This window comes from Rattus rattus, chromosome 4, assembly GCF_011064425.1.
Source record: "Rattus rattus isolate New Zealand chromosome 4, Rrattus_CSIRO_v1, whole genome shotgun sequence".
NCBI lineage: Eukaryota > Metazoa > Chordata > Mammalia > Rodentia > Muridae > Rattus > Rattus rattus.
In genome coordinates, this window is record NC_046157.1 from 7830209 (window position 1) to 7857044 (window position 26836).

The window sequence follows — 26836 nt, forward strand, 5'->3', positions numbered from 1 at the left end:
ATGGGCTAATAGAACTGAGCAGAGAGGCTGGCATGGCCTGAGGCCAGACAGGATGCCCATGGTTTGTCAGATGTGCCAGTGTCCTGGGTGGAGCTCCCAGCCCTTGGCTGATGTTCCTGCACTTGTGCATTTCAGGAACGCACCAGAGCTGACAAAACCCTGTGTCTGTGTCTGTGTCTGTGTCTGTGTCTGTACCCCCTGACATGCCATGAGCAGCGATGTGTGGGAAGAGGTGCTTGTACATTGTCCTCATTGTTCACGTATGCAGACACCTTTGTAACTGGGCCAGGAGTAGTAAGATGATACTGGAAATGGTTGTTGGTTTAGCATTTACTGGTTTCTGCTGCAATTCCCTGGGGAGAGTTGGGCAATGTTTTAGAAATGGGCTGTGTACTCCCACATTTTTTCCAAAGGCAAACATCAGGTCAACAACCCCTTGTTGCAGTGCCCCAGCTGGGTACCTGCTTGGACATGGAGCAGAGTCCTGTTTGTTCTCTGGGAAGAGGGCAAACAAGGGGTGACTGCAGGAATCTAAAAGGGACCAGAGTGGCAAGGCAGGGAGAAGTCAGAGACTGGAGGCTGCTAAAAGCAGCTTCTGAGTTGGTTTCCCATTCTTGGCAAAACAATTCTTCAATTCCAGAGGGAATCTTTAATCATGAAACTAATTACTATCCTGCTCCTCTGCTCCAGGCTCCTGCCAAGTTTAGCGCAGGAAGAAGGCGCCCAGGAAATGGACTGCAATAATGAGACTGTATTTCAGGCTGTGGATACTGCTCTGAAGAAATATAATGCTGAGTTAGAAAGTGGCAACCAGTTTGTGTTGTACCGAGTGACTGAGGGCACTAAGAAGGTGAGTGACAGTTTTCCTGTGAAACCACTTGTAATTGGTGCTCTCAGGCACAGGGCTAGAGGGCTGGAGATGGCTGGTCCTTAGGCTTCCTGGGTGATCATGAAAGCAGTATCCCAGGAAGAAAGAAACCACAGCAGATGGGGCTGTTTGAAAGAGACAGGCATGGTGGGACTCCAGCATCTCAGTCAGCTTGCAGCAGGAGAATCCACTGCATCTGTGAACTCAGCCATCTCCCAGCCTGAAGTGAGAGTTCCACACGGGGATGGATACAGGGGACGAGAAGGGAGTTGGCATTATTGCTTGGACCAAGAATCTAACACCGAGTGTGTGTGGATGATTCTTTGAGGTTAATAGATGTTTCCACTAGTTCTTTAGTTTAGGGAGGCAGAGAGGTTGAGCCAGGGTGTAATGTAGCTTTAGACCAACACACGAACTTGCTGTGCAGCTAACGATGACCTTAAACTTTTGATCTTTCTGCCTTCAACTCCCTAGAGCTATGAATACAGGCATGGGCTGCCATGCCCGGTTTATGTGGTACTAGGGAAGCAAGCTCAGGACTCCGTACATGCTAAACAAGGACTTTACCACCTACGCCACATCCCAAGCACACTCTGGCTAGTTTTTACTATACTTTTATTTCTCTGTGAGTACACTCAGGTATGAAACAAGTGAAAGCAGGATGTACAAATCATAAAAAAAAGAAAATCCTTTAGAGTTTTTTTTTTTTTAATATAAACTTCACGGGCTGCAGAGACAGCTCAGTGGTTAGGCACACTGGTTGTTCTTCAGGAGGACCTGGGATCAGTTCCCAGCACCTATGGTAGCACACAGCCATCTATAACATCAATTCTAGGGACTATGGGGAGTCTCTGGCCACCTTGGGCACCAGGCACATTTGCACTGTACATATATACTTACAGACAGACAGACAGGAAGGCAGACAGACAGACGACATACATAACTACATTAAGGCAAACAAACATGCCTATAGAGTTAAATTTAAACCTTTCAAAAATATAAATAAATAATAAAATAAATTTTACCTTACAAGAATCATTCTTTGGATGAGTCAAGTTACTTCAGCAGGGAAGAAAAGGATACTTTGACACCATGAGGATGAAAAGAAAGCCCTATGGGACACAGACATGTCCGATTCAGAAGGGGAATGAAGCCCTTTGCTTGTCACTGCAGCACAGCCTGCAGTCTGCTCCATCCACTCAGGGCCACAGTCTCCTAGTGTCTTCATTGACTGACAGATGGGGGCCCATGGGAGTTTGGTTGCCCAGTGTTCATGTAGCTGCCCTGGCCTTGAACTCACACTCCCCCTGTCTCAATCCAAGTGCACTACTGGGCTTACAGGCTTCGTCCTATGCCCAGTTTCAACCAGACAGGATGGACTCATAAATGTCCATGAGAGCCAGGGTTTACATGAGAGAGGGCAGGGACAAAACCACGGATACTGCTATGAGATCACTAAGAATGCATGCATAGTAAGCACATCCTTCCAGGGGCATTTACACAACTGTAAGCACTTATATTTTAATGAACATGGTTCTCCTTGAGTCTGATCAGGACTGGTGTTTGTGATGTCAGGGTCCACAAACTTGCTGCTGGGTGCCCTGAGTGACTCCAAGTGTCACCTTTGCTTTCCCCAGGATGGCGCTGAAACATTGTATTCCTTCAAGTATCAAATCAAGGAGGGCAACTGCTCTGTTCAGAGTGGCCTCACCTGGCAGGACTGCGACTTCAAGGACCCTGAGGAAGCCGTGAGTGTGCTCTTTATACAAAAGCCCTATCCTGTCCCATGCAACCCTCAGGGTGCTATAAAATATAAATGAGACAGGAAAACTGATAGACCAAGTATGAAACTTGTGTCTAGCGTGGGGTACACCTGATAACTTGGTTCCCAGGTACTTGTTTAAAGCAGGGTCACCTGTCACCTCAGTCATCAACTGTTCATGGTGACAAAATTTAAAGTCCTTTTAGCCATTCTCAGTTAAAAATACAACATTGTCATCTGTGTCCACTCCAGTCTGTCACTCAGTAATCCTTGGCCAGCCCTGTCCTATGCCAGCCTCCAACTGCTGGTGACTCCTGTCCTGCTTCTAACTTAAGGGACATCGCCCCCTGTCATCCTTTGAGGTCCTGTCTCTAGATGCTCTCCCTAACCGGCTGGTGTCCAGTTCTTTCCATGTTGCAATTGGCAAGATATAATTATTATTCTGTTCTGTATATACACCCAACTGCTTGCCCACCATTAGATATGGATTATTATTAATTACAAGGAGATAGTATATATTATAGAGCCTATTCATACAGGATGTACATGTTATATCTGTGTTCTTGAGAAGAAAGGAAAGCCGGGAATATGCCAATTGTTAAACATGTGTGTGTCCACTCAGTAGAAGGTGGTCCATGCAAACAACCAAAGCTTGTGCATTGGACCCCAGGGAGACAACAGGAAGACATTTGGGCTGAGTTTGAGGTCTAGTTTAGGAAGAGTATGGCAGTTTCAGCTCTATTGAGCCCCAGTACTAGTCTTGACTCTGCTGCTCATCCTCCCTCAGTAGGTGCTTTATCCTATTAAAATGAGGCATTCTTGATCTCACTGGCTGTAGGAGGCTGACACTAGATAAATTATACAAAGGAGCTGTTAACAAAAGCATCTTAAAGAAACACTGGGTCCACCTGATGCTTGCCTTGCACTGTGAGAGGGGATTATCTGCCTGAGAAGCAAGCCTGTCCTCTCACAGGCTAGCATTCCCCTCTTAACCAAGATATCAGCATCGTCCATGTGTTTGTTTAAGCACTGTGCTCATTCACAATTGTAACATGCACTGGGTTCCAGATTAGGAGACCAGGATTGCCACTCTGGCTCTGGCTCTGGCTCTGGCTCTGGCTCTGGCTCTGGCTTTGGCTCTGGCTCTGTGAGGTTTTGTGGCAGCTGCTATGCCCTGCAGTCAGTCTTTCAGAGCTACCAGGAGACATCACAGTGAGCTCTAGCTTCACACAATAGCTCCTGATACTCAGGACAGGGGGCTAAAGTGAAGGCCAAGTCAAAGCTATTCTACAAACGTTATTCATCAAAGAGTGGGCAGACCTGTGTAAGCACCGACTGTGCACTGCTCTGTTAGGCGCTTTCTGTGTGTGGGCACACTGATTCTCCACAGCAACCTCTTAAGTACATGTGGTGCTGTTTCCACAAGGTGGGTAAACTGAGGCAGTGGGGGGCACCAGGGCAGCAGGAACAACTAGCAGCCAGCGGTGTGGAAGTGGGATGTTCTAAGAGGTTAAACTGATTTATGTAAAGAGCAGGCAAACACTGAAACTGAGGGGGGAATCAAAGAGGAAGCTCATCCTGTTGGTCCTGTTGGTCCATCGTAGTGGCAAAGAAGCAGCCACAGATCTCCACATCGTGACTCAACCTTAGAGGCCTTGCTCTGCCTCTCCCCTGTCCCGGGAAGATCAGTGGTCAGTGGAAACAATCACAAGGTCACATAAATATTCGTTCTCAAGTCTCACAAGTCTGTTAATGGACTGGAAAGGTTGCTGAGTGGTTAAGAGTGCTTGCTGCTCTTGAGAATTCCTGGATTGGGTTTCTAGCACCCAGATGGACACTTGGAACCATCTGTAACTCTAGTCCCATTGCTTCTGCTGCTGTCCTCTGGGTTCTGCAGGCACCAGGCACACATGAGGTGCATAGACACTCACATGCATAAGAACAAGTAAATCAAAAGAAAACAAAACAAAATATCTATTAGAGAGAAACCTTAGTCCTTTCTCTGTTTAAGAATCCACCTTTATTACCAGCACTAGCTAGGTGTCTCCAGGAGAAAGAAAGAGCAGATCAAATGCCCTCTTTTCTTCCTTTTTTTCTTTTAGGCTACTGGCGAATGCACAACAACTTTGGGGAAGAAAGAAAATAAATTCTCCGTAGCCACCCAGATCTGCAATATTACTCCAGGTGGGTGATATATCTGGGGACCTGGCCTGTTGGTGGCAGTGTGTCGGAGCCTGGGGTTTGTTGATGTTAATTATTCCTGTGTACCAAGAACACAGCCCAGACCAGACTGCTTCACCCTCCCAGAAGGTGGCAATGCCATCTGCAGTGTTGGAATTGTGGTAGATGTTGGGTAGAGTAGCACTGCAGCAAGTTCTTGGATTGGCTCAGGCTTGTGTCAATCATCCCCTGAGACCTATCCGAACTCCCTGTGCTGTGTCAGCAGGGGTAGGTGGAGGTGGGTACTTGGGGTTCACTGAACGAGGCACCATGAACCTGCCTCCAATCCTTCACAGCATCCTACATGGAGCCGAGTGTGGGCTTTGAGGCGTGCCCTGGTCTGGAATCATTCCTTCTTTGTTGTCAAAATTATTTAATCTCATTCCAGGGTTTCTACTTTGCCTTAGGTCATTTAGTTCCTGGATAAAAGTCACACTCATCCTTCGTATTTACAACAAACCTGAAACAGTACAAATTCTGGGCAGCTGCCTACCCCCTATGCTGTTAGAATCTACTTTCCTATGAATAAGGCCGAATAATTACTTACTATATTTCACCTAGCTGCTGTTAACTGCAACTGGCCAACCCACAGGGATATGTTTCTATGGTTCACCCACCCCATGGTAGCTTCTCCTTCTCCTTCTGCACCTTTTTTTCCCTTAGTGGTTGCTGTCCGACCCCCAGTCTGGGAAACCTAAACCCCACCTATTCTTCTTCTATGAAGCTATTAGCTGTTGGCATCTTTATTTACCAATCAAAAATAACTCGGACCAAGATATATGTGCTCTGGGACAGCCAGGTCTTGAAGGCCCACACTTAGCATCACAACAGATAGCAATTGAAGAAACCTCAGCACTTTTTTTGTTTCTTTGTTTTGTTTTTTGTTAGTTTGCTTTGGTTTTGGTTGTGTTTTATTTTTCAATGCACAGTTTCTTTGTGTAGCAATTCGGCTGTCCTAGAGTTGGCTTTCTAGACCAGGATGGCCTCGAACCCAGAGATCCACCTACTTCTACTTCCTCAGTGCTGGGACTAAAGTTGTTCACCATCACATCCAGCTTCATTCCAAATTTTTATCCTCTTCCTTTTTCTTGTCTCAGAAGGGACATAAGAGAACTGCACCTTTGAGAGGATGGGGTGCCGGGAAATGAGACGATAAATCTAAAGTTGCAATGTCTGGGAATCTTACCATAGACTCAGGACATTGATGGCTGATACTCACTGAGCAGTTAAGATCTGGGGACATTACATACATCGACTCCTCCCACCATTACAGGTCAGTCAGTGTGGTATACACCCTCATTTGTCAAATGAGGAAACTGAGGCTGGAACAGTGAAGTAATTTACCTAAAATTATACAGATAGTCTGTAGAGACTGGGTAGAGTAGGTTCTTAGTTAAAAAAAAAAAAAGCAAAAGGGGCTGGAGAGATGGCTCAGTGGTTAAGAGCACTGACTGCTCTTCCTGAGGTCCTGAGTTCAAATCCCAGCAACCACATGGTGGCTCACAACTATCTATAATGAGATCTGATGCCCTCTTCTGGTGTGTCTGAAGACAGCTACAGTGTACTTATATATAATAAATAAATGAATCTTTAAAAAAAAAAAGCAAGAAAACCCTCCTTTAAGAATAAAAAGAAGGGGTTGGGGATTTAGCTCAGTGGTAGAGCGCTTGCCTAGCAAGCACAAGGCCCTGGGTTTGGTCCCCAGCTCCAAAAAAAAGAAAAAAAAAAAAAAAAGAATAAAAAGAAAAGGCCCTGGGTTCGGTCCCCAACTCCGAAAAAAAGAAAAGAAAAAAAAAAAGAATAAAAGGAAAAGGCAAGTTATGAGCAGATACAGCCATTATTGTCATTTTCTATAATGCTATAAAGGTGCCAAGATTTTAGAGAGCGATGTGTTCATGGCCAATGGCAGTCATGAAAACCTTCCTGGAGCTGGCCTCTGCAAGGTGCAGAGGGTGGGAGAGAGGGAAGGGGGAGGGAAGGAGGAGTGGGACGGGGAGGGGGAGAGAAAATATGGAGCAGCATTTTTGGCTTCAATATGGTTCATCACCATAGGGGCATGTTTTCCCTGCACTGGCCTAAGTTTTCTGTGTAGAACCCGCAAAGGCACCATACTTCAGCTCTTGCAAGAAGTTGCATTAAGGATATCAGACCAAGGCAGAGAAGAGCTCATCAGTCCCCATCAGCACTGAAAAGTTCTATTCCTATTTCAAACCCATCTGTATAGAAATATGCAGCTTGGAAGGCACTCAGTTATCCAGGAAAGAAATGTCACCCTTCTTATTCTTCCCTCCCTTGAAACCGCTCTCTTCTACTCCATTCTGCCTTGAATGAGAGCTGGCTGGTGGGGGACAATTCTGCCCTGATCATCTCCACAGCTTATGTGGCTTTCACCTCTTTTGATCAGTAAGTCTCCCATCCTTCCCATCAAATTCTCCAGGGCCCTGATTCAACCTCTTCTGAAAGAAGAGAAGAGGAAGCCATTTATGAAGTTTTCCTGACTGCAGTAGAGAGGCCATACACCACACAGTCCTGAGGAGAGCTGTGTTGAGCACCTAGCAATGTGAGGGTTGAATATCATCAGCAGAGCCCAAGACTTAGTCTACCGACTAGATCACACCTACTGTGTTAAGTGAGCTTTTAGACAATGCAACAAATTACCTGACTTGGACTTTGCAGCACAGTTAAGATCTAGCTACATCTGAGTATCATAGTGCACACCTGTAAATCCCACCCTGGGGAGGTTGAGGCAGGAGGAGGATTAGGACTTTACATTCATTCTCAACAACAGAGCAAGTCGGAGGATATCCTGGAGTATATGAGGCATTGTCTTAAAAGGAAAGAGGGGGAGGGAGAGAGAGAGAGAGAGAGAGAGAGAGAGAGAGAGAGAGAGAGAGAGACAGACAGACAGAGAGAGAGAGAGAGAGAGAGAGAGAGAGAGAGAGAGAGAGAGAGAGAGAAAGAGAAAGGTGGGAGGAGATTCCCAGGGACAGTAGGCACCCATTAAGTGTGTTCCCAAGAGGTAAGGAAGCCTTGATCCTGAGGAGGCATCTCTGCTGTCACTCACTCTGCAGCACTCCTCTCTCAGTCAAGGCTCTCCCCTTGGTATTTAATAGCAATACCTATAATAAATGTTTGACATCATTTTATTGCAAACCATTCAGTGTTTCCTCCTTCCACACAGCATATTCTTCACTTCAGAGAGTCTATGGGAATCCTAAAATCCTCTGTAAATATTGTGATTGTTTGCATTTTCCTAGGGAGAGGCTACAGCTCTGATCAGATTTGCCAAAGAGCTTGTGAGCTTTGAGTGTAGACAGTGAATCTAAACAGGGTCAATACCTCCTGCCTGGAGCACAGCCTTCTCTCTCTGACTGTCCCTAAATCAAACTGGCCCTCTCTGTGTCACAATGGACACTCTGGCAAACTGAATAGATGCCACGTCACATACTACTGTTCCTTTCCCATCCTGACTTCTCAGCACCATCAGCCCCTTCTCCCTGCCCCCCACCACGAGTCACCCCCACCTGTCTTGTCGATGCCTCTTTCCACCTTCTTCCTTTTCTCTCAGCATTCTCACCTTTTCCATACCTGTCATTCCTCAGCCCCTTCGGCCTCCTGTATTTTCCTAGCTCTTGCCCATCCCATGAAATGGTCTGTCTACACTCTTTCCTTTCTACCTGACAGTCATTCTTTCACAGATGGGACACTTAAAATCTCCCTATAACCTGGCTCATTGCCTGCCAGGGGATAGCAAGGGCAGATGGACTTAAAGGAGAGGCTTCTCTTGGGCTGACCGATGAGAAAGCCCCTTGTCTTGTGTTCTAGTCAGATGAAAACAGAGAGGAACACTTTCTGGCCAGCTCACTACCTCACATTGACTTGCTTTAGATGGTGAAACAGTGAATGTGTTAACAAGTTTAACAATAGCGTGTGACGTAAAACAGAAAGACCATCCTGGTTGGGTGTGGGGGGCTCTTCTTCAGGGCCAAAGCATTACGCTGACATTATCAGATGGAGTTAGGTGTCAGGGAGTAACTTTGAAAAACAATGATATATCTGTAATGTCTTCCCTTTTATAAAAAGGTTAGTGTATTGTTGTGGTCATTAAAATAAAGACCTAATGATGTAGCTCAGCTAAATTCACGACTCTTAAGGCAATAGGACCTGGGAGAATATAACTGATAAACGAGGCAGGCTACAGTCTCATGAAATAACCAACTTTATTCAGAGCTTCAGATAATGTATGCTCTGAGGGTTGAGAAAGGTCAGCTCAGTAAGGTTGTCATGAGCTCAAGCTACATACAATTCACAGGGATAAGCTACACGTGACAAAACAATGTTTTTCCATAAAGTCATTGTGATGGCTATTTCTGTTTGTCAACTTGACTATATCTGGAATGAACTAAAATCTGAAAATGGAGGGCAAGCCTGTGATCCAGATCTTGAGACTGGAAGAAGACACAGGCTTCTGACCTGGATCTTGACATGGAGATCTTGAGGACTAGTGACCTTAAATAGCTTAGGCCCAAGCAAGGTAGCACACACCTTTAACTCCAGGAGACTGAGGCAAGGAGATCTAAGAGTTCAAGGTCAGCCTGGGACAAAGCAAGTTCCAGATCCAAGCATGGTAAAACACTCCTTTAATCTGGGCCATACCTTCTGCTGAGGGCCTACATAAGGACATTGGAAGAAGGAAGACTGACTCTCCTTCATGTGCTTGCATTTACTTGCCAGCACATCTGTTAGAACCTACTTCTTCAGGATTCCAGCTTATACAGAAGACTAGGTGAGACAACTAGCCTCATGGACTGAGAAACTTTAGACTTTTGGACTTCCCGTTCACAGCTGCCTGAAAGACCCCCGGAGTGGGGAGACCCTCACTCAAGTCTCGGGGTGACACGACCCCCCAAGAACTCACACAAGACCGTCCTTGTTGTAATCACATGAGGTTTATCGATAGCAACCAGTGCACTGGGGTCAAGACTCGTATCCCACGCAGGGGCGGTGGAGTTCGACCCCGAGAGGCTGGGAGAAGAGGTATTTAAAGGGAGAAACCACAACCCGAGAGGGCAGGGATGGCGTCATTGGAAAGTGTGTAGAATAACTGTGAAAAATCACAAGGAAGAACTCTCTGTCCCCCAAGATTGTTTCCTAGGAGAAGCTGTCTCCTACTTCTCAGATTGTTTAACTTCACGGTCTGCTAGTTCCTAGGAGAAGTTGTTTCCTGCTTCTCAAGATTGTTCTCTAAGATTTATGGTCAGCTAGTTTCTGGGAGAAAGCTGTTGAGCTGGCCAATGTAATTATCCATTCTATAGCCCTAGGAGAGGCTTCTTGGAACATACAATTCTGGGGCCTAACCTGTTTTTTTGGTTTTTTTTTTTTTTTCTGCTCTAAACTTTGTGTCTAGGGGGGCAACTTTAAAACTTTTATCTTTCAGCCCACTGTTGGGTTAGTTGGACTACAGGCTGTAAGTCATTACAATAAATTCCCTTAATACATAGAGACATTCCATAAGTTCTATGACTCTAGAAAACCAGAATTAATACAATCATATACAAGAGAGTTTAAAGGTTGAATTGAAGAACAACAGCAAACAATAATGAATATTCTGAAGTTAACTCATTCCTAACCAATACATCTGGGAGGAGCCTGAACCCTCATCCCAAGAATAATTCTCTGCTTTCAAGAAACTGAAGTCACAAGTCTCCTGTCTTGTATTCTGGGATTGTTCTCACAAGCACTCAGAATTCTCCTCACACAACTTCCTTCCTCAGCCCTGTTGTGAGAGGCTAGAATGCCTGCACACCCGGGTTCCATCCCCTCTGTCCACACAGCAGGCATAGAAGCCTCTGGAGAAGAGCAGAGGAAGGAGGATGAGCACTGGAGGCCAGCCTTAGCTGCATAGACAGTTCCAGACCAACCTTGGATATAGGAGACCCTGTGAAAACGGAAATTAATAGCATAGCCATTCCTAATACTCTGCACCTTTGCCTCTGACTGCACTGGAGTCCTAAACTCTCATTAGCTTTAACTCATACCGGAAGGAGATACAGGAAAGTCAGGTGTTCAGGATCTTTCTAAATGGCCTTGTGCTTTAGGACCATGACTATGAGATGTGTTTTCAGTTATTAATGCTGTGTCTTTGTCTGCTCTTTGTCAAGGTAAGGGTCCTAAGGAGACAGACGAGGACTTCTGTGCGGGTTGTCCCCAACGCATACCAACGAATAGCTCAGACCTGGAGCCTATTCTGAAACACGCCACGGAGCATTTCAACAACAACACAAAGCACACCCACCTCTTTGCTCTCAGAGAAGTCAAGAGTGCCCACTCACAGGTTTGTTGTTCAGTTGTTCATGACATGAGATATTGTAATGACAAGGACATGTTAGTGGTTCCCCAAAAAAACAGAGGAGCTGATCTGATACACCTCCCAGCAGGGTCTTTGTTCTATTCAAGTTAGATCACCTCCCCTCCTGCACCCCAGTGCACCACCTTCACACAGGATGGTTTTGATATTGGAAGAGGGAGGGACCCAAATGTCTATGGGGCAAGGTTTTATAGCAAGCAGGGGTAAGTGGGTAAGCATCTAATTGGAAAGCTACTGTGGCCTTTAACATAATTGTCTGGTGCTGGGAGTCACAACATAAACTTAAGTTCTGTTCCCCTCTGCATTGGTTGTTGTTAGATAGGGGTTGGGCTTGTAACCTGGGGGTGCAGGTTCCCTGGGGAGTAACCTGGAGACACTGGTGTTGTTGAGGGTGTATCCTGGAAACGTTGGTCAGGTTGGGGATTAGCCTAGAGATTGGAGTGAGGGACCAGCCTGTTAGTTTACCTGAGATCAAACTTAGGTCAGGTCTAAAACGGGGTCTGAACTTAAAAGATGTAGCATCTCAATATGGTTGAAAATCTGTTAGATTGGCATTTTGTCACTTAAAGAGAACCACTGGCAGGAGAACCTGCCTGGCCACGTGCTGGCATGTGCTGGAGTGTCCTGTGTTTTCATGAGATTAGCTCGTATGACAAGGGGCTTTGTCAGGGTCCAGGGGAGTTGCGAGGCCCATGTAAAGGAAAGGAAACTCTCACACTCCAGTTCCCTCGGCATCACGTGCTTTCTTCCCAGAAATGGAAAAATGGATGGCATTATGGCTTCAAGGTTTTACCAAATCTATATTTTTATCTTATCATTAATTTAAAATAGCATCGATACATTAAATTGTTTGTAAAAAGGTGGACACAGCTAAATTATACTGCCCACTTCTTCCTGGTGGCGTGGGGTGGAATATCTACTAATCTGACCATTTATTTATTTGCTTCTCTTGTTCTCTACAAGTCCTGGCTACCTTGGACCTCACTCTGTAAACCAGGCTGGTCTCAAACTCACAGAGATCTTCCTACTTCTGCCTCTGATGCTGGGATTAAAGGCTTTGACCACCAGGCCTAGCTTTGTATTGGCTCCTTTATCAAGGCTTTTCTGAGGTTTCTTAAGAATCCCTCAGGTTAGAGAGTAACACTCTCTACTTTTAGTTCAACCTGCTCCTGTGTGAGATGTGGACCTTGCCCACCTGAGGTCCTGTACAGCGCTCAGCACAGGGACATGGTGGGAAGGGGCCGCGAAGAGCAAAGCAGGAGAACCTCACTACCTGGTGACCTGCACCCAGAGGGCTCGCCAGGAGAGGCCACTCCCATTCCACATTGCTCCGAGCTAGACAATCATACTGCTTCACTAACCTGATACTCCTCCACTAACGTACATGCATTCTTGGCAACCTGGGAAAGAAAGATTGTGGGGGTCTTTGAAGATACAGATATATCATGTATATGATATATATAAAATGTATACACATATGCTATACATGCATATTCTTTTACAATTGCAGTTACTTAGAAATGCCATGGGAGTGTGTTGTATGTGTATGTGTGGGTGTCTGTACATGTGTTTGTCACAATACCCAATATTTGCTTAGTGAGTCTATGGTCTACTAAAAATAATGGTTTGTATTTCTGGAAAAGTTACTATATTCAGTTCAATGTTTCAAGACATTTATAACTTTTGCTCACTGTGAATATTGTTCAACCTGAGGTTCAAGTACTCATTCCACATAAATCATTTCAGGTGGTGGCTGGCATGAATTATCAAATTATCTACTCCATTGTGCAAACAAATTGTTCAAAGGAGGATTTTCCTTCCCTCCGTGAAGACTGCGTGCCCCTTCCCAATGGCGTAAGTAGTAGACATTTAGCAATAGTCTTTCACATTTTGCATTTCCAGAGTGTCAAGCTCTGGGACTTGACACCGAGATGTCGTTTAGTGGTTCACATTCATGTTCACCCGGGGTCTTAGGACCTAAGTTGCTGGTCAGGCAATCCATGTGTGTCACACTAAGTATTTCTGTCCTGTCAGGGATTAGAATGGGATTTGCCATGCTGATGGGTTGTCACACTCTCCTGGCCTCCTCCACCTTCCTGTGTGTTCCATATTCACACAGGATGCTCTGTGTCCCAGCTTCTTCCTATAAACTCTCTTGTGGTGTTTGCTCACCCTCCCTCTTCTCCTGTCGTTCCAATGAATGCATTCTGGGAATTCTCTCCCTCTGTGCATGACATCTTGTCATTGTAATGATGTCAGTGGCTGACCAGTGGCTTGTGGATGCCAAGGTGACCAAGGACCGAACCTTTCTGGAATGTTATTGCAGATATTTCTTTAATCTAGTGTCTCTGCTTTGAGAGTTCTGTGTTGTGAGGGAAAGGTGAGAAATCTAGACCACACTTTGCTAATTTTAATGGTAGAGCACTTGGGACATATGCTATTATGCCTTCTTAGGTCATGCATGTGTAGGTTACAGTGGACCATAGATTAATACTGCTTCCTGAGCCTTCTGTGTCACTGGAAAATCATTGTAATATGTTAAGGACAAGTAAAAAAACCAGGACACAAAGTGTACTAACAAGAGCATGGAGAAAGGAGGATTAGGAGTTCAAGAGCGTCCTTAGCTGCACAGTGGGATTGAGGCCATCAGTGGTTTCAAAAGCTGCTGTTTCAGAAAGAAAACAAAAAAGACATAAGCAAATAAATGAAGACAAGGAGGAAGCGGGAGGTGGGTGTGGTTACACACACCTTTGCCGGCACTCCAGAAACAGCTTATGTCCATGAGTTCAAGACGAGTCTGCTCTACAGAGTTCTAAGCCATCTGGGGCCGTATAGAGAGATTATGCTGTATCAAAATTTGTTTTCAATTTAAATTAAAATCAAAGGAAAGGAAGAAAGGGCAACTATGTATGCAGAGTCAGTCAAATATACAAAGTAAAGTAATATAAATATAAAAGTAATAGAAAATAAATGTGTTATAATTCAGAAAGCTGTTACCTTCAAGAAGAGTTGTGGGTGCTCTTTTCTGGATTTACATACTTTGGGGGATTTATTCAATACTTCTCAAGTGTTCTGGTTAGTTATGTATTGATTTATAGCCGCTGAAAGAATCATAAATGACTATCAAGTAAGACACAAAATGAAAGAAAACATTTGTGAATCTTCTGCCCTTTAAGGGCTTAACATGGAGATCATGTTCAAAATTCCAGAACTCAACACCAAAAGACAGACCACTTCTAAAATGGGCAAAGGACTGAACAGATGCTTCAGGATTGACAGGTGACCCACAAGCCCATGAGGAGACCCACAGGACCACTAGCCATCAGGAAATGCAAATGCAAGCAGAATGGTTCTAACCCCCAGAGGGATTCCTGCACATTCTCTTTGTCTTTTTCCTGGGTGGAGATGAAGGAGAGTTGTGGGAATATTTCAATGACTTTGTCTTTCTTAAAAGTTGTGGTTCTTTTATTTAAATTTTTAGATTCATTTATTTCAAATATATGGGTTTTTTGCCTACATGTATAATCTGTAGACTATGTACTTACAATATCCACAGAGGCTGGAGAGGGCATCAGATCCCTTGGGACTGAATTTGTAGGTGGTTGTGTTGCCATGGGGATGCTGGGAATCGAACCCCGGTCCTCCATAAGAGTAGTTAGTGCTTGGACCTCCGAGCCATTTCTCCAGTCCTGCGATTATTTTACATGCTCTACTTTTTTCACCTAAGAATTTTTCCTCATCATTAGAAATCTTGGTAAACTTTAAAAATGACTCTGTAATGATATTCCAGCAAGGACCCCATAGATTGTTTTTTACCACAGCACTCCTACCTTTCGATACCTAGGTTATTTCTACTTTTTATATAATTACTAACTTAGCAAACATTTTTGAAAATGAAATTGTTTTTGTATTTGGTATTATTTCCTTCAGAGTAGGGTCTCAGTTTTATAGGTGATAAACATAGTTATTAAAATCTTTTAAACTTTATTTTATTCATTAGTTGTTTGCTTAAATAAATAAGTGAAATTCTGTTGCATTAAAATTCAGAATTTTATGGCTAAGTATATTTTATTTTCTCAATCAATAATTGAGGTAATGTGTTTGTTTTGCTGAAATATTTTCATAAGGATGTTAGAAGTTTATGGGTTGAATTTATGGGTAACTAATTACATTTTTTTGCTAATTCCTTTCTTTGTGTGTATGATATATGTTTGTATGTATATGTATGGGAGTGCACACCTGTGCACATACATGTGAAAGCCATGTGCTCAGCAGACTCTAAAACAAAACAAAGGAAAAATTGAAACCAGGGAACAACTATTTCAGTTGAATGCTTGTCTCTGGCTCTCTCTGTCCCTTGAAAACATCGATAAGCCAATCATCACGGAGACAGGGACAGGACTTCTGGGCTCACCTGACAGCAGCTACAGCAGTCAACAAACTCAGCGTTCAGTGAGAGACCCTGTCTTGCTTGGGCATTGCTGTGCAGTGCGCAATCGTATTTCTTCCCTCTCTGTGGTTTCTCTTCGCCATGGATGTCAGGGCTACCTGTGCTTTTCATTTCTCCTTTGCTTTCAGTTTTATTCCTTTTCTTCATTTTCCGATGCAATCAACTGTAACATAGATACACTGTCATTCATTTTTGATAGATGTTTGTTCTCACAATGACTTCTGTTTGTGATTTTGAACCACCAGGATCATGGTGAGTGTAGGGGTCGTACCTACGTGGATATTCATAACACAATTGCTGGCTTCTCACAGAGCTGTGACCTTTATCCAGGTGAGAAATCACACATGGAGACACAGGAAGTGGTGGGGCCTCCTTCTTACTTAGCTACATTATGTCTGTAAGTGACCAAGACAGCATGATGGGTGAAGGAACAGTGTGGGCTCTCCAGACAAGGTAGCCTTCAGGGATAGTGGAAGCTGCCTTTCTTTTTATATGAATTGTCCTTAAATCTGGTGTTTTGAGTTAGAGAGAACTGTATCTTGTTTTTAACCAGTCACCATGAAATCCTTCCAGGTAAAGGTAGGTTTTCCAGGGTGTTTTATCTGGGGAGCTTTCTGGAAAGCTTGTAGTTAGATCAGCATTTCTAATCAAACAGCTGAGTTCACTCACACTGACAAACAGTTGTGAACGTGTCATGTTGAGAAACAGAACTGTGTACCTGTCATGAGGAGCACCTTGTGTACTTGTCATGAGGAGCCCCACTGTGCTCATGTCATGAGGAGCCCCACTGTGCACCTGTCATGAGGAGCACCACTGTGTATATGCCATGAGGAGCACCACTGTGCACCTGTCATGAGGAGCACCACTGTGCACCTGTCATGAGAAGCACCACTGTGTACTTGTCATGAGGAGCACCACCCTGTATGTGTCATGAGGAGCATCTTGTGCACCTGTCATGAGGAGCCCCTTGTGCTCCTGTCATGAGGAGCACCACTGTTCACCTGTCATGAGGAGCACCTTGTGCACCTGTCATGAGGAGCACCTTGTGCACCTGTCATGAGGAGCACCACTGCACACCTGTCATGAGGAGCACCACTGCACACCTGTCATGAGGAGCACCACTGCACACCTGTCATGAGGAGCACCACTGCACACCTGTCATGAGGAGCACCACTGTGTACCTGTCATGAGGAGCACCTTGTACACCTGTCATGAGGAGCCCCTTGTGCACCTGTCATGAGGAGCACCACTGCACACCTGTCATGAGGAGCACCACTGTGCACCTGTCATGAGGAGCACCACTGTGCACCTGTCATGAGGAGCCCCTTGTGCACCTGTCATGAGGAGCACCACTGCACACCTGTCATGAGGAGCACCACTGTGCACCTGTCATGAGGAGCACCACTGTGTATATGCCATGAGGAGCACCACTGTGCACCTGTCATGAGGAGCACCACTGTGCACCTGTCATGAGAAGCACCACTGTGTACTTGTCATGAGGAGCACCACCCTGTATGTGTCATGAGGAGCATCTTGTGCACCTGTCATGAGGAGCCCCTTGTGCTCCTGTCATGAGGAGCACCACTGTTCACCTGTCATGAGGAGCACCTTGAGGAGCACCTTGTGCACCTGTCATGAGGAGCACCACTGCACACCTGTCATGAGGAGCACCACTGCACACCTGTCATGAGGAGCACCACTGCACACCTGTCATGAGGAGCACCACTGCACACCTGTCATGAGGAGCACCACTTTGAACCTTTCATGAGGAGCACCTTGTACACCTGTCATGAGGAGCCCCTTGTGCACCTGTCATGAGGAGCACCACTGCACACCTGTCATGAGGAGCACCACTGTGCACCTGTCATGAGGAGCACCACTGTGCACCTGTCATGAGGAGCCCCTTGTGCACCTGTCATGAGGAGCACCACTGCACACCTGTCATGAGGAGCACCACTGTGCACCTGTCATGAGGAGCACCTTGTGCACCTGTCATGAGGAGCCCCTTGAGCACCTGTCATGAGGAGCACCACTGCACACCTGTCATGAGGAGCACCACTGTGCACCTGTCATGAGGAGCACCTTGTGCACCTGTCATGAGGAGCACCACTGTGCACCTGTCATGAGGAGCACCTTGTGCACCTGTCATGAGGAGCACCTTGTGCACCTGTCAGGAGGAGCACTTTGTGCACCTGTCATGAGGAGCACCTTGTGCACCTGTCATGAGGAGCACCTTGTGCACCTGTCAGGAGGAGCACTTTGTGCACCTGTCATGAGGAGCACCTTGTGCACCTGTCATGAGGAGCACCACTGGCACTGCCTGTTTAATGGAGCCATGGACTCCCAGCTGTCCATTGGAGAGTCATTGCTTTATGTTCACAATCACTTTCCTCAAAGTTAAACATTTCTTTATAGTTTACATCAAAAAAGGGAAATTTTAAACTGAGCGTGACAGTGCACATCTGTAACCATGTCAGTCAGGAAACTGAATCGGGTGGATCAGAAGTTTTAGGTCAACTTCTGTGACTTACAAAATTCAATGCTGGCTTAGGACCCTGTATCAGGGTAAAAATAAAAAGAAATTATAGCCAATCGGTCAACAGGGGTAAACATGCTCTCCTAAGCATATGAACTCCTGGAGAACAAGGAGAAGTGATGGTTTGAGGGCCAATATTCCCTTAATTCTGTTCTGTTTCACTCACACCCTGTGTACAGGAGAATGCAGAAGTTGTGTGTGACAGAGTTTCCTCTTTGGGGAAACTTACTGACTTTCAATGTTATTTTCTTCAGGAGATGATTTGTTTGAACCACTTCACGAGAAATGCGTTGGCTGCCCCAGAAACATACCTGTAGACAGCCCGGAGCTGAAGGAGGCACTTGGTCACTCCATTGCACAGCTTAATGCACAGCATAACCATCTTTTCTATTTCAAGATTGACACCGTGAAAAAGGCAACATCACAGGTCTGTAAATAGAAAATGGGAGTTTGGAGCCTATGTATGGATTGATTGGCATCATGTTCCCTATGTCGGCTCTGGTTGGGGACATAGTACTTGGCAACAGAATTTGGTGGGGTGTCCTTCATTTGGGAGGCAGAGGTAGGTGGATCTCTGAGTTTGAGGCTAGCTTGATCTGCAAAGTGAGTTCGAGGATAGCCACGGTTACACAGCAAAACTCTGTCTCAAAAACAAACAAACAAGGAGGGTAGGAAGCTCAGGTGTGTTTTTTACCTGACAATGTCTGAAGCAAAGCTTAAATTGTATAACCCATCACTTCCAAACTCCAAAATAGTGTAAAAATACTAGAAACCACAGTGCAATTAGCAAAATGCAAGCGATGAAGTGCACTGTTTTATTCTCTGGCATCTCGGTCTCATCTCTCATAAAGACATCTTGTGCTGTGTTCTATGGTGCACATCTGTTATCCAAGCTCTCAAAAGCTGAGACAGGAGGATTGCCACAAGTTGTAGGCCAGCTTGGACTACACATAGCAAGTACACCCACACCCACACACACACACACACCCACACACACACATACACACACCAATAACAACAAGATCCAGAATATGGCCGTGGAGAAATGAAGCCAAGCAGAGCCTTACTCTTGAGTGTTAGGCAGAAAGGTTAAGGCAGCTTTGTAAAGAGTGTTTGATGGGGGAGAGTCTCCTGCTTTCCTCACTGCCTGTTAGTTTGTTTCCTATGCGTTGGTTGAGAGTTTTAGTCCCTTGCTGTTTAGTTGCTCAAATGTTTTGTTAATTCTGGATATCAGCTGTTGTCTGAAGGGTAGCTGTAAAGATTTTCTCCCATCATGGGCTATGGACCCTGCTGGTTGATTCCTTTGCTTTGTAGAGACTTTGTATTTTTGTGCAGTCCCGTCTGTTGATACCTGGGGCAGATTCCTGCCTGTGCTGTTGGTCTTCCTGTCTGTTTTTCTGCCACTCACAGGCTGTCTCTGTCACTATGGCTCTACAGTGTACTTTGAGGTCTAGTATTACAATACCTTCACTATTGTCTTACTCCTTAAGACTGGTTTGGCCATTCAATCTTATGTGGTCTCATATAAATTCATGTATTTTTCCTAAGCCTATGACATAAGCCATGGGAATTTTTATAGATATCGCATTAATTCTGTATGCTAATTTTGGTAGTATAGACATTTTCACACTATCAAGTTTGCCTATGAAGGCACATGGACGATATTTCCATTGTCCAGTATCTTCTGTAATTTCTTTGCCAATATCTAGAGATTTTTATTATAGAGAACCGTATTGTAGTTGTCTTTGAATCATTTGGTTAGATATATTCCTAATACATTTTTTTAAATTTTTGAGAGAGGATCTCATAATACAGTCCAGACTGACCTCAGATTCACTCTGTAGACCAGGCTGGCCATGAACTCACAGAGATCTACCTTCCTCTATCTCCTCAGTGCTGGGATACAGGTGTGTTCCACCAAGGATTGGCTTGTTTAAATGTTTAAATGGTTTTATAATATTAAAAGTATAAGAGAATCAATAGATAATATAAACATTTTCCTAATCTAATAATTTAAACTACATAAGAACTTTCTGATTCAGTATTTGGCAGAAAGACAACAAAAACGTTTGAAGAAAATACTTTGTTTTCCCGAAACCTAAGATTGTGCTAAAATCTAAGCCCTTGAGTTACTTTGCAGGTGTGGTTTGAAGCCTTTGAACATTAAAATTAGTATGTGTATATTAAAGTAAAAGTTTAGCCCACATATCTTTTACATAGTGAAGAAAGCTGGCCAGACTAATATCCAGAAGTCTTAGTTATGTGTACAGATATGTACCAGATATGGGTAGCTTAGGAAGTGTGACACTTTAGATGGTCAGTTTATAATTAAAATTTCAAGATCCTAACTTTAAACTCACAGTAGTAAAAAAGTTTAATTTATTATAGAAATTCTTATTAAATGTTTGTCTTGTCCTATTAACTTTACAGGTGGTTGCTGGAGTAAACTATGTGATTGAGTTCATAGCCAGAGAAACTAACTGTTCCAAACAAACTAACGCAGAACTGACAGCGGATTGTGAGACCAAACACCTCGGTGTGAGTAGCGCTGTCCCTGTGTGAGGATCTAAGGGTCACTGCTCATGTGCCTCATCACTAATGCTGATTTATTTTCTCTTGTCTTCTGCTTTCATGATTAGCAAAGCCTCAACTGCAATGCTAACGTGTACATGAGACCTTGGGAGAACAAAGTCTTCCCGACTGTCAGATGCCAAGCACTAGACATGGTAGGATTTAAGTACGGGAGCTTGGGGTCAGCTCTACCTATTCCAAAAAGCAATATCTGGGTATGGAAAATGAATCATTACTGAAACAAAGTGGGGCCAGGATTACATTTTAAACCCATAAAAAGTTGTACATTTCTATGCTGATCTTGAGGTTTATGGCTGGAAAGGAAAACAGGTAACCTCCCAGTCACTTAACTCATTGTCAGTGTTCCCAGGTATTTCTGTGTCTGGTACTGAGGAGAGGGCCAGGGTACTAATATGAGCCACACCTTTCTGAGACTCACCCGAGACCTGAGTACTACTGTGTGCTGTGTTCTGCTCTGTACATGGGAGGACTTTGTGAGGAAGGTGGCTTCACTCCCCTTCCACAGTTAATGAATGGAAACTGCATTTTAAAAGGCTCCTCAAGGGGTCCACACACACACAGTTCAAATCTGAAAGGCTGCACTCTGCACCGGGTTCTTTTAAGTCTTAATGTGCCTAGGGCTTCATCCCTTGCCAACGATGGGACACTAAGATTTGAAATGCTCTGAGGCTCCAGAGTGAATTATGTCACTAAGTCCCTCAACCCAGGCTGTGCACAGCCAGCTCCTTGCATATTCTCAATGGTCCTGAGTGCCCTGGGAAGCAGATGTTGTGGTTTTCATTTGGCAGGAAAGTGGACTCAGTCTGCAGAGTGTTGAGTGCAGCTCCTATCTGAGCCCACCCGTTCCATCATGACCCCAACTGTTAGAAGATGTTCGACTCCAAAGCCTCGTTCTCTCCTCTCTCATGACTAGCTTCAACTGTAGCCTCCCCACATTGGTAAAAGGGAGGTGGAGCATATCCAGAAAGTCACATGTCTATGCAGATTGTCACCTCTCTTTTCCTGGCTGAGCTTCTTGTCATTTGTGTAATATCTCTAACACAGTGTAAAAGGCCTTCCTGTCAAGCTTGTGAGAAGGCCCTATGGTGGCACAGCTGACAATGTTTAGCCATAAAGACCTTTATGGATAGTAACAGCAATGGTTGCAACAGAAATGATATCAAATTGCATACTCCTGGGATTATGTGCTCAATCACCCAGTTTTCTAAATGAAGAAAAACTCTTAGCCTTAGAGGACTATTAAGAATAATCAGGACAGGGCTGAGGCTGCAACTAAGTGAAGGGGCACCTGCCCTTACAAAGTTCAATCCCTTGGACCACAAACAAAGCCTACACGTTTCAAGAATAATCAATGGAGAAGTATTGTTGATTCAGTTTTCTAGGACGGTAATATAGCAATTGAAATCTGGGAAAGACTCACACCATTGCAATACAGAATAGCATCACCATGTTCCTAGTCTCTTCTTCCTTCACAGACAGCCTGGTGCTAACACGATGCATTCCTCTCAATATTTCTGTGTAGATGATTTCTAGGCCTCCAGGATTTTCACCTTTCCGGCTGGTGCGAGTACAAGAAACTAAAGAAGGAACAACTGTAAGTCCACCCTACATTGACAGGGTGCAAGAAGAGAGGGATCCGGGGTTGAGGATTTAGCTCAGTGGTAGAGCGCTTGCCTAGCAAGCACAAGGCCCTGGGTTTGGTCCCCAGCTCCGAAAAAAAGAAAAGAAAAGAAAAAAAAAAGAAGAGAGGGATCCAGAAAATGAACAAGGACCCATCCATGGGCATGGCTGGTTTCATGCAAAGCAAATAAAGGATAAGAATCACCAAGGTCATAAGCATGGGCATGACCATGGCCATTGGCCACCAAAGCGGCATGGTCTTAGCCATGGACACCAGAAACCACATGGCCTTGGTCATGGACATAAACTTAAACTTGATGACCTTAAACAGCAAAGAGATGATGGCTATAACTATATACATCCAATGGGACATGGTCATGGTCTTAGTCATGGTTATGGTCACGGTCACGGTCACAGTTATGGTCTTGGTCATGGTTATGGTCAGGGTCATGGTCACGGTGAGGGCAAACACACAAATAAAGACAAAAACAATGTCAAGCACACTGACCAGAGAGCAGAGCCTTTGACAAGCTCTTCTGAAGACAGTACTACATCTACACAGATACAGGGGAGGACAGAGGGCTTCACCTTGAACCCTCCCCTAGCTCAGCCAGCTGTTATCTCTCGTGGTTTTCAGGACTCAGGTTTCACTGAAGGTGTGATAGCTACCACATCACCATATGACACGGAGACCCATGATGATTTGATCCCTGATATCCATGTACAACCAGATAGCCTTTCATTTAAGCTGATATCTGATTTTCCAGACTTCCCACAACTGTCCTGGGCACCCATGGAAGCCAGTTGGTAGGAAGGATCCAACCACAGAAACAGCAGAATTTTCTGATTGTGATCTCCTTGGCGCTCTTTCTTTAAAAAAAAAAAAAAAAAAAAAAAAAAAAAAAAAAAAAGATTTATTTATTTAATATATATAAGTACACTGTAGCTGTCTTCAGACACCAGAAGAGGGCATCAGATCCCATTACAGATGGCTGTGAGCCACCATGTGGTTGCTGGGAATTGAACTCATACTAGTGGTCTTTCTTAACTTATACAGCCCAGGTACATTTACAAATGCTTTCCCAGCCTCTTTTTCTACTGCCCAAACACAAATATTGTGATATAAGTCATCAAGCCATGAGGCTCAGAACAGCCTGTCAGTAGGACTTTATAAATCCCTGTGGACTGATAATCAAACCGCCATCCTTCTGAATTCCTTCTGAGCCTGCCTCACACACTCTCTGAACCAATACAGGAAGAAGCCTACCAGAATCCACTGCTCAGATAATAAGTGGGTATCTCAAGATACACATTAGCATTTCCAAACAGAATTATGGCCTCTGTGTTTAGAAAACAGAAAATCAAGAGACTGAAGGTTTATGGATGGGGGAAAATAACAGCAAAACTTCCAGATGTCAAAGAAAGATAAGAAAACAGAAACAGGCTGATCAAAGGGAGAAAGTGGGCAGTAATGACTTGACTTTATGTTTCTCAAGCAGGTTAACTATATCAAACGAGACTCCCCCTTGAGCAGGTTAGCCTTGGAATTCCTTTTGCGGGTGACGGTGTTCCTCACTAGTCTACCCCCTGGCTAGTCTTTGTCATAGCTTTCAAGCAAGAGCTTTTCGGTAGTGTTGCTGAGGTCAGATCAAGCAATCCTTAGTTCTCAGAAGTTCTGCATCTAACACCAAGGACAGAAAGTAGAAGGAAGAATATTGAAGTAGGTTTGCTATGGCAACCTTTTAGTTCTTGTGACAAGGCATGTCGTGGGAGTTGATGGAAACTTCATTCCTACCTTTTAGAAGCCGGTTCCTTAACCTCACCTTAAATTGCTCTATCTTTTTGCTATGACAATGAAGACTATTGACTTTGGAGAAAGAGAAAGAGGTTATCACTCATGGCCTTAGAATGTGAGGAAGGTGTGTGCTTTACAACCCATGCCGTGCTTTTGCCTGGAAAAAGAAGATAGGACTTTCTGAAGGCAGAGATAAGTCCTCCAGGCTCCAGCAGACAGTTCCGCATCCATGATCTCTGAGAGATGCTAGGTAAATTCCCTGGCCACTAAACAAAGACCTGAACCCCGGAAGGGGCCCTGTAGGGAGGAGGGACCCCTGACAGGTATGGAAGGAGAACACAGAGTGGGGGATCAGAACAGTCAGAATGTGTGTGATTGTGGGACTCACTGCAGAGTCCCCACAAACTCCGATTACAGAAAGCAAGGTGCCTGCAGAATGCACTGGAGAGATGTGTGGGAATAGGAAATAAGGATGCTGCTTCACACGGCTACACAGCCTGTGGGTGTGTGTGTGGCTGCTGTGGGAAACTGCATTTGAGCTGAGTGTTCTTTCATTTTAATCATTGTTTACCTTTACAATGGAGACCCAATGTTACTGGGAAACATTCTCACCCTGTAACTGGCTGTGCTGCTTTGCCTAAGTTGAGCAGAAGCACGAGATTAACAGCGTTTTACTATATTACAGAGGCTCCTAAACTCATGTGAGTACAAGGGCAGACTCTCAAAGGCAGGGGCAGGCCCAGCGCCTGAGCATCAGGCAGAAGCTTCAACCGTGACACCATAGCCTGGCAAAGACCCGGAGTGGAAGGACCAGAAGACTCCTGGGATGTGTAGCATGGAAGCGTGTTTCTTCATCACCCTGATCCTGGGTGAAATAAAGTTCAGACTCGATGCGTTCACAGTGGTCTCCTTCAGCCATTCCTATCTTGTACTGAATTGAAGCTGTCTCCAAAGCTTGAGTTTGGCCACAGAGGCTGTAGTCCCTCTCTGGAACATTCTCTCTAAGGCAGACAGGAATCTTTGGATGCAACGTCCTTACCTCATAGATCGCACAGGTGCCACAGGGGAGTCTCACTTCTGCAGGAGCTAAGAGCTCACTTTCTGTTCCCCTCTCCTGTTCACTGAGCCAAGGCGAGGAATAGTTAGACTTGCTTATCAGTGTTCCTAAATCTGTGTAATTACCCAACTAGAAAATAATCTATGTCAACACGGTGTCTACAAACATCTTATTATCACAAAGCACCCAGTGACCTGGGTGGCATATACTTGTTATCCCAGTACTGGGGAGACTGAGACCGGAGGATTGCTGAGAGTTTGAGGTTAATCTGGGTTGTATTTTGGGTTCAAGAGTCCAAGCACAGCCTGAGATACATAAAGAAAGGAGATATCTCCAGGAATGGTGATGTTGACCCTCAATCCCAGCCCTTGTCAGATAGAGGCAGGTAGGTCTTTAAGTTTGAGGCTAAAGAGAAAGTCCTAGGACAGCCAGAGCTACAGCAGAGAAACCTGTCCTTAAAACACATGCACAGGGGTTGGGGATTTAGCTCAGTGGTAGAGCGCTAGAGCGCTTGCCTAGCAAGCACAAGGCCCTGGGTTCGGTCTCCAGCTCCGAAAAAAAAGAAAAAAGGAAAAAGAAGAAAAAAAAAAACACATGCACAAGAGTAGTCTCGTGAGCAGATTCACGTGTGCACACACACACCTTCATACATACACACACCTGCATACACACACATACACACACACCTGCATACATACACACTTGCATACCCTACACCCCACACACACACACACACACACACACACACACACACACACACATCTCTTCATACACGTGCCTAACATCTGAGAACCACTCTCTCCACAAAAAGAGATTCCCCCACTTTCCTCGAGCGAGCACACAGAGCCCACATTCTGGGACCCACCTGTAACACCTGCTCCCCTCACAGATAGAACCCTCAGTCCAACTCCTCTGGTTCACTAACCCTAACCCAACACAGAGCAAAAGCCAATATCCCTTAATAAAAAGTCAAGAGAGCCAGAGAGCCAGACATGGTAACACATGCTTTAATTCAGCACTCAGGGAGGGAGGGTTGCTATGAGATGACTCCACCCTGCTGGTCTACAAAGCAAGTTCCAGGCCAGCCCAGGGTGGATGGGAAAGACTGAATCCAAAAAAAAAAAAAAAAAAAAAAAAAAAAGAAAAGAAAAGAAAAGAAAGAGAAAGAAAGAAAAGAAAAGAAAAAAAAAAAAAAAAAGACTGATTTGGAACAAGCACATCTCAACCCAATATAGGAGCAGGATCATTCTAAATGGAGGAAAACTTAAAGCAATATCTTTAAAATCATGAGCCAGACAAGGCTGACGATTCTCTTCATTAGTACTCATGTAGGGCAGTAAGAAAAGGGTTATTGCTGAGAGCTAGTGAGGAAAGCAGTGAGGTGCATGGTCAGTGGGGGGTGGGGATGGGGTGGGGGAAGGTGATGACTTCTGGCAATTAACACCTGCTGATGTCAGCCTGGGATTAAGAAAAGAAACTTAGTTATTTAGGCTCTTTATTCTGTGACTGGGATCTGAGCTGGCCAGGCAAGTTTGTTACTGTTTGTGAGCCACAGGAAAAGGAAAAGAA

The 26836-nt window shown here is 44.7% G+C and overlaps 1 protein-coding gene across 4 annotated transcripts; it reads left to right on the top strand.

Moving 5' to 3' along the window:
* The first annotated feature begins 558 nt into the window (after window positions 1-558).
* Window positions 559-25101, top strand: LOC116897815 (T-kininogen 2). Of its 4 annotated transcripts, none has more exons than XM_032899233.1 (11): window positions 559-850; window positions 2506-2616; window positions 4733-4814; window positions 11012-11184; window positions 12964-13071; window positions 15913-15997; window positions 18458-18630; window positions 20634-20741; window positions 20843-20929; window positions 22318-22389; window positions 24896-25101. In XM_032899233.1, the coding sequence occupies exons 1-11, from the start codon at window positions 656-658 to the stop codon at window positions 24992-24994; spliced, it is 1293 nt and encodes a 430-aa protein (XP_032755124.1). In that variant the 5' UTR covers window positions 559-655; the 3' UTR covers window positions 24995-25101. The 4 variants fall into 4 exon arrangements, with proteins under 4 accessions (XP_032755124.1, XP_032755121.1, XP_032755122.1 ...); XM_032899230.1 differs by lacking the exon at window positions 24896-25101 and adding an exon at window positions 22545-23226 and having other exon boundaries at window positions 656-850; window positions 22318-22436; XM_032899231.1 differs by lacking the exon at window positions 24896-25101 and adding an exon at window positions 22576-23226 and having other exon boundaries at window positions 656-850; window positions 22318-22425.
* Window positions 25102-26836: the final 1735 nt, after the last annotated feature.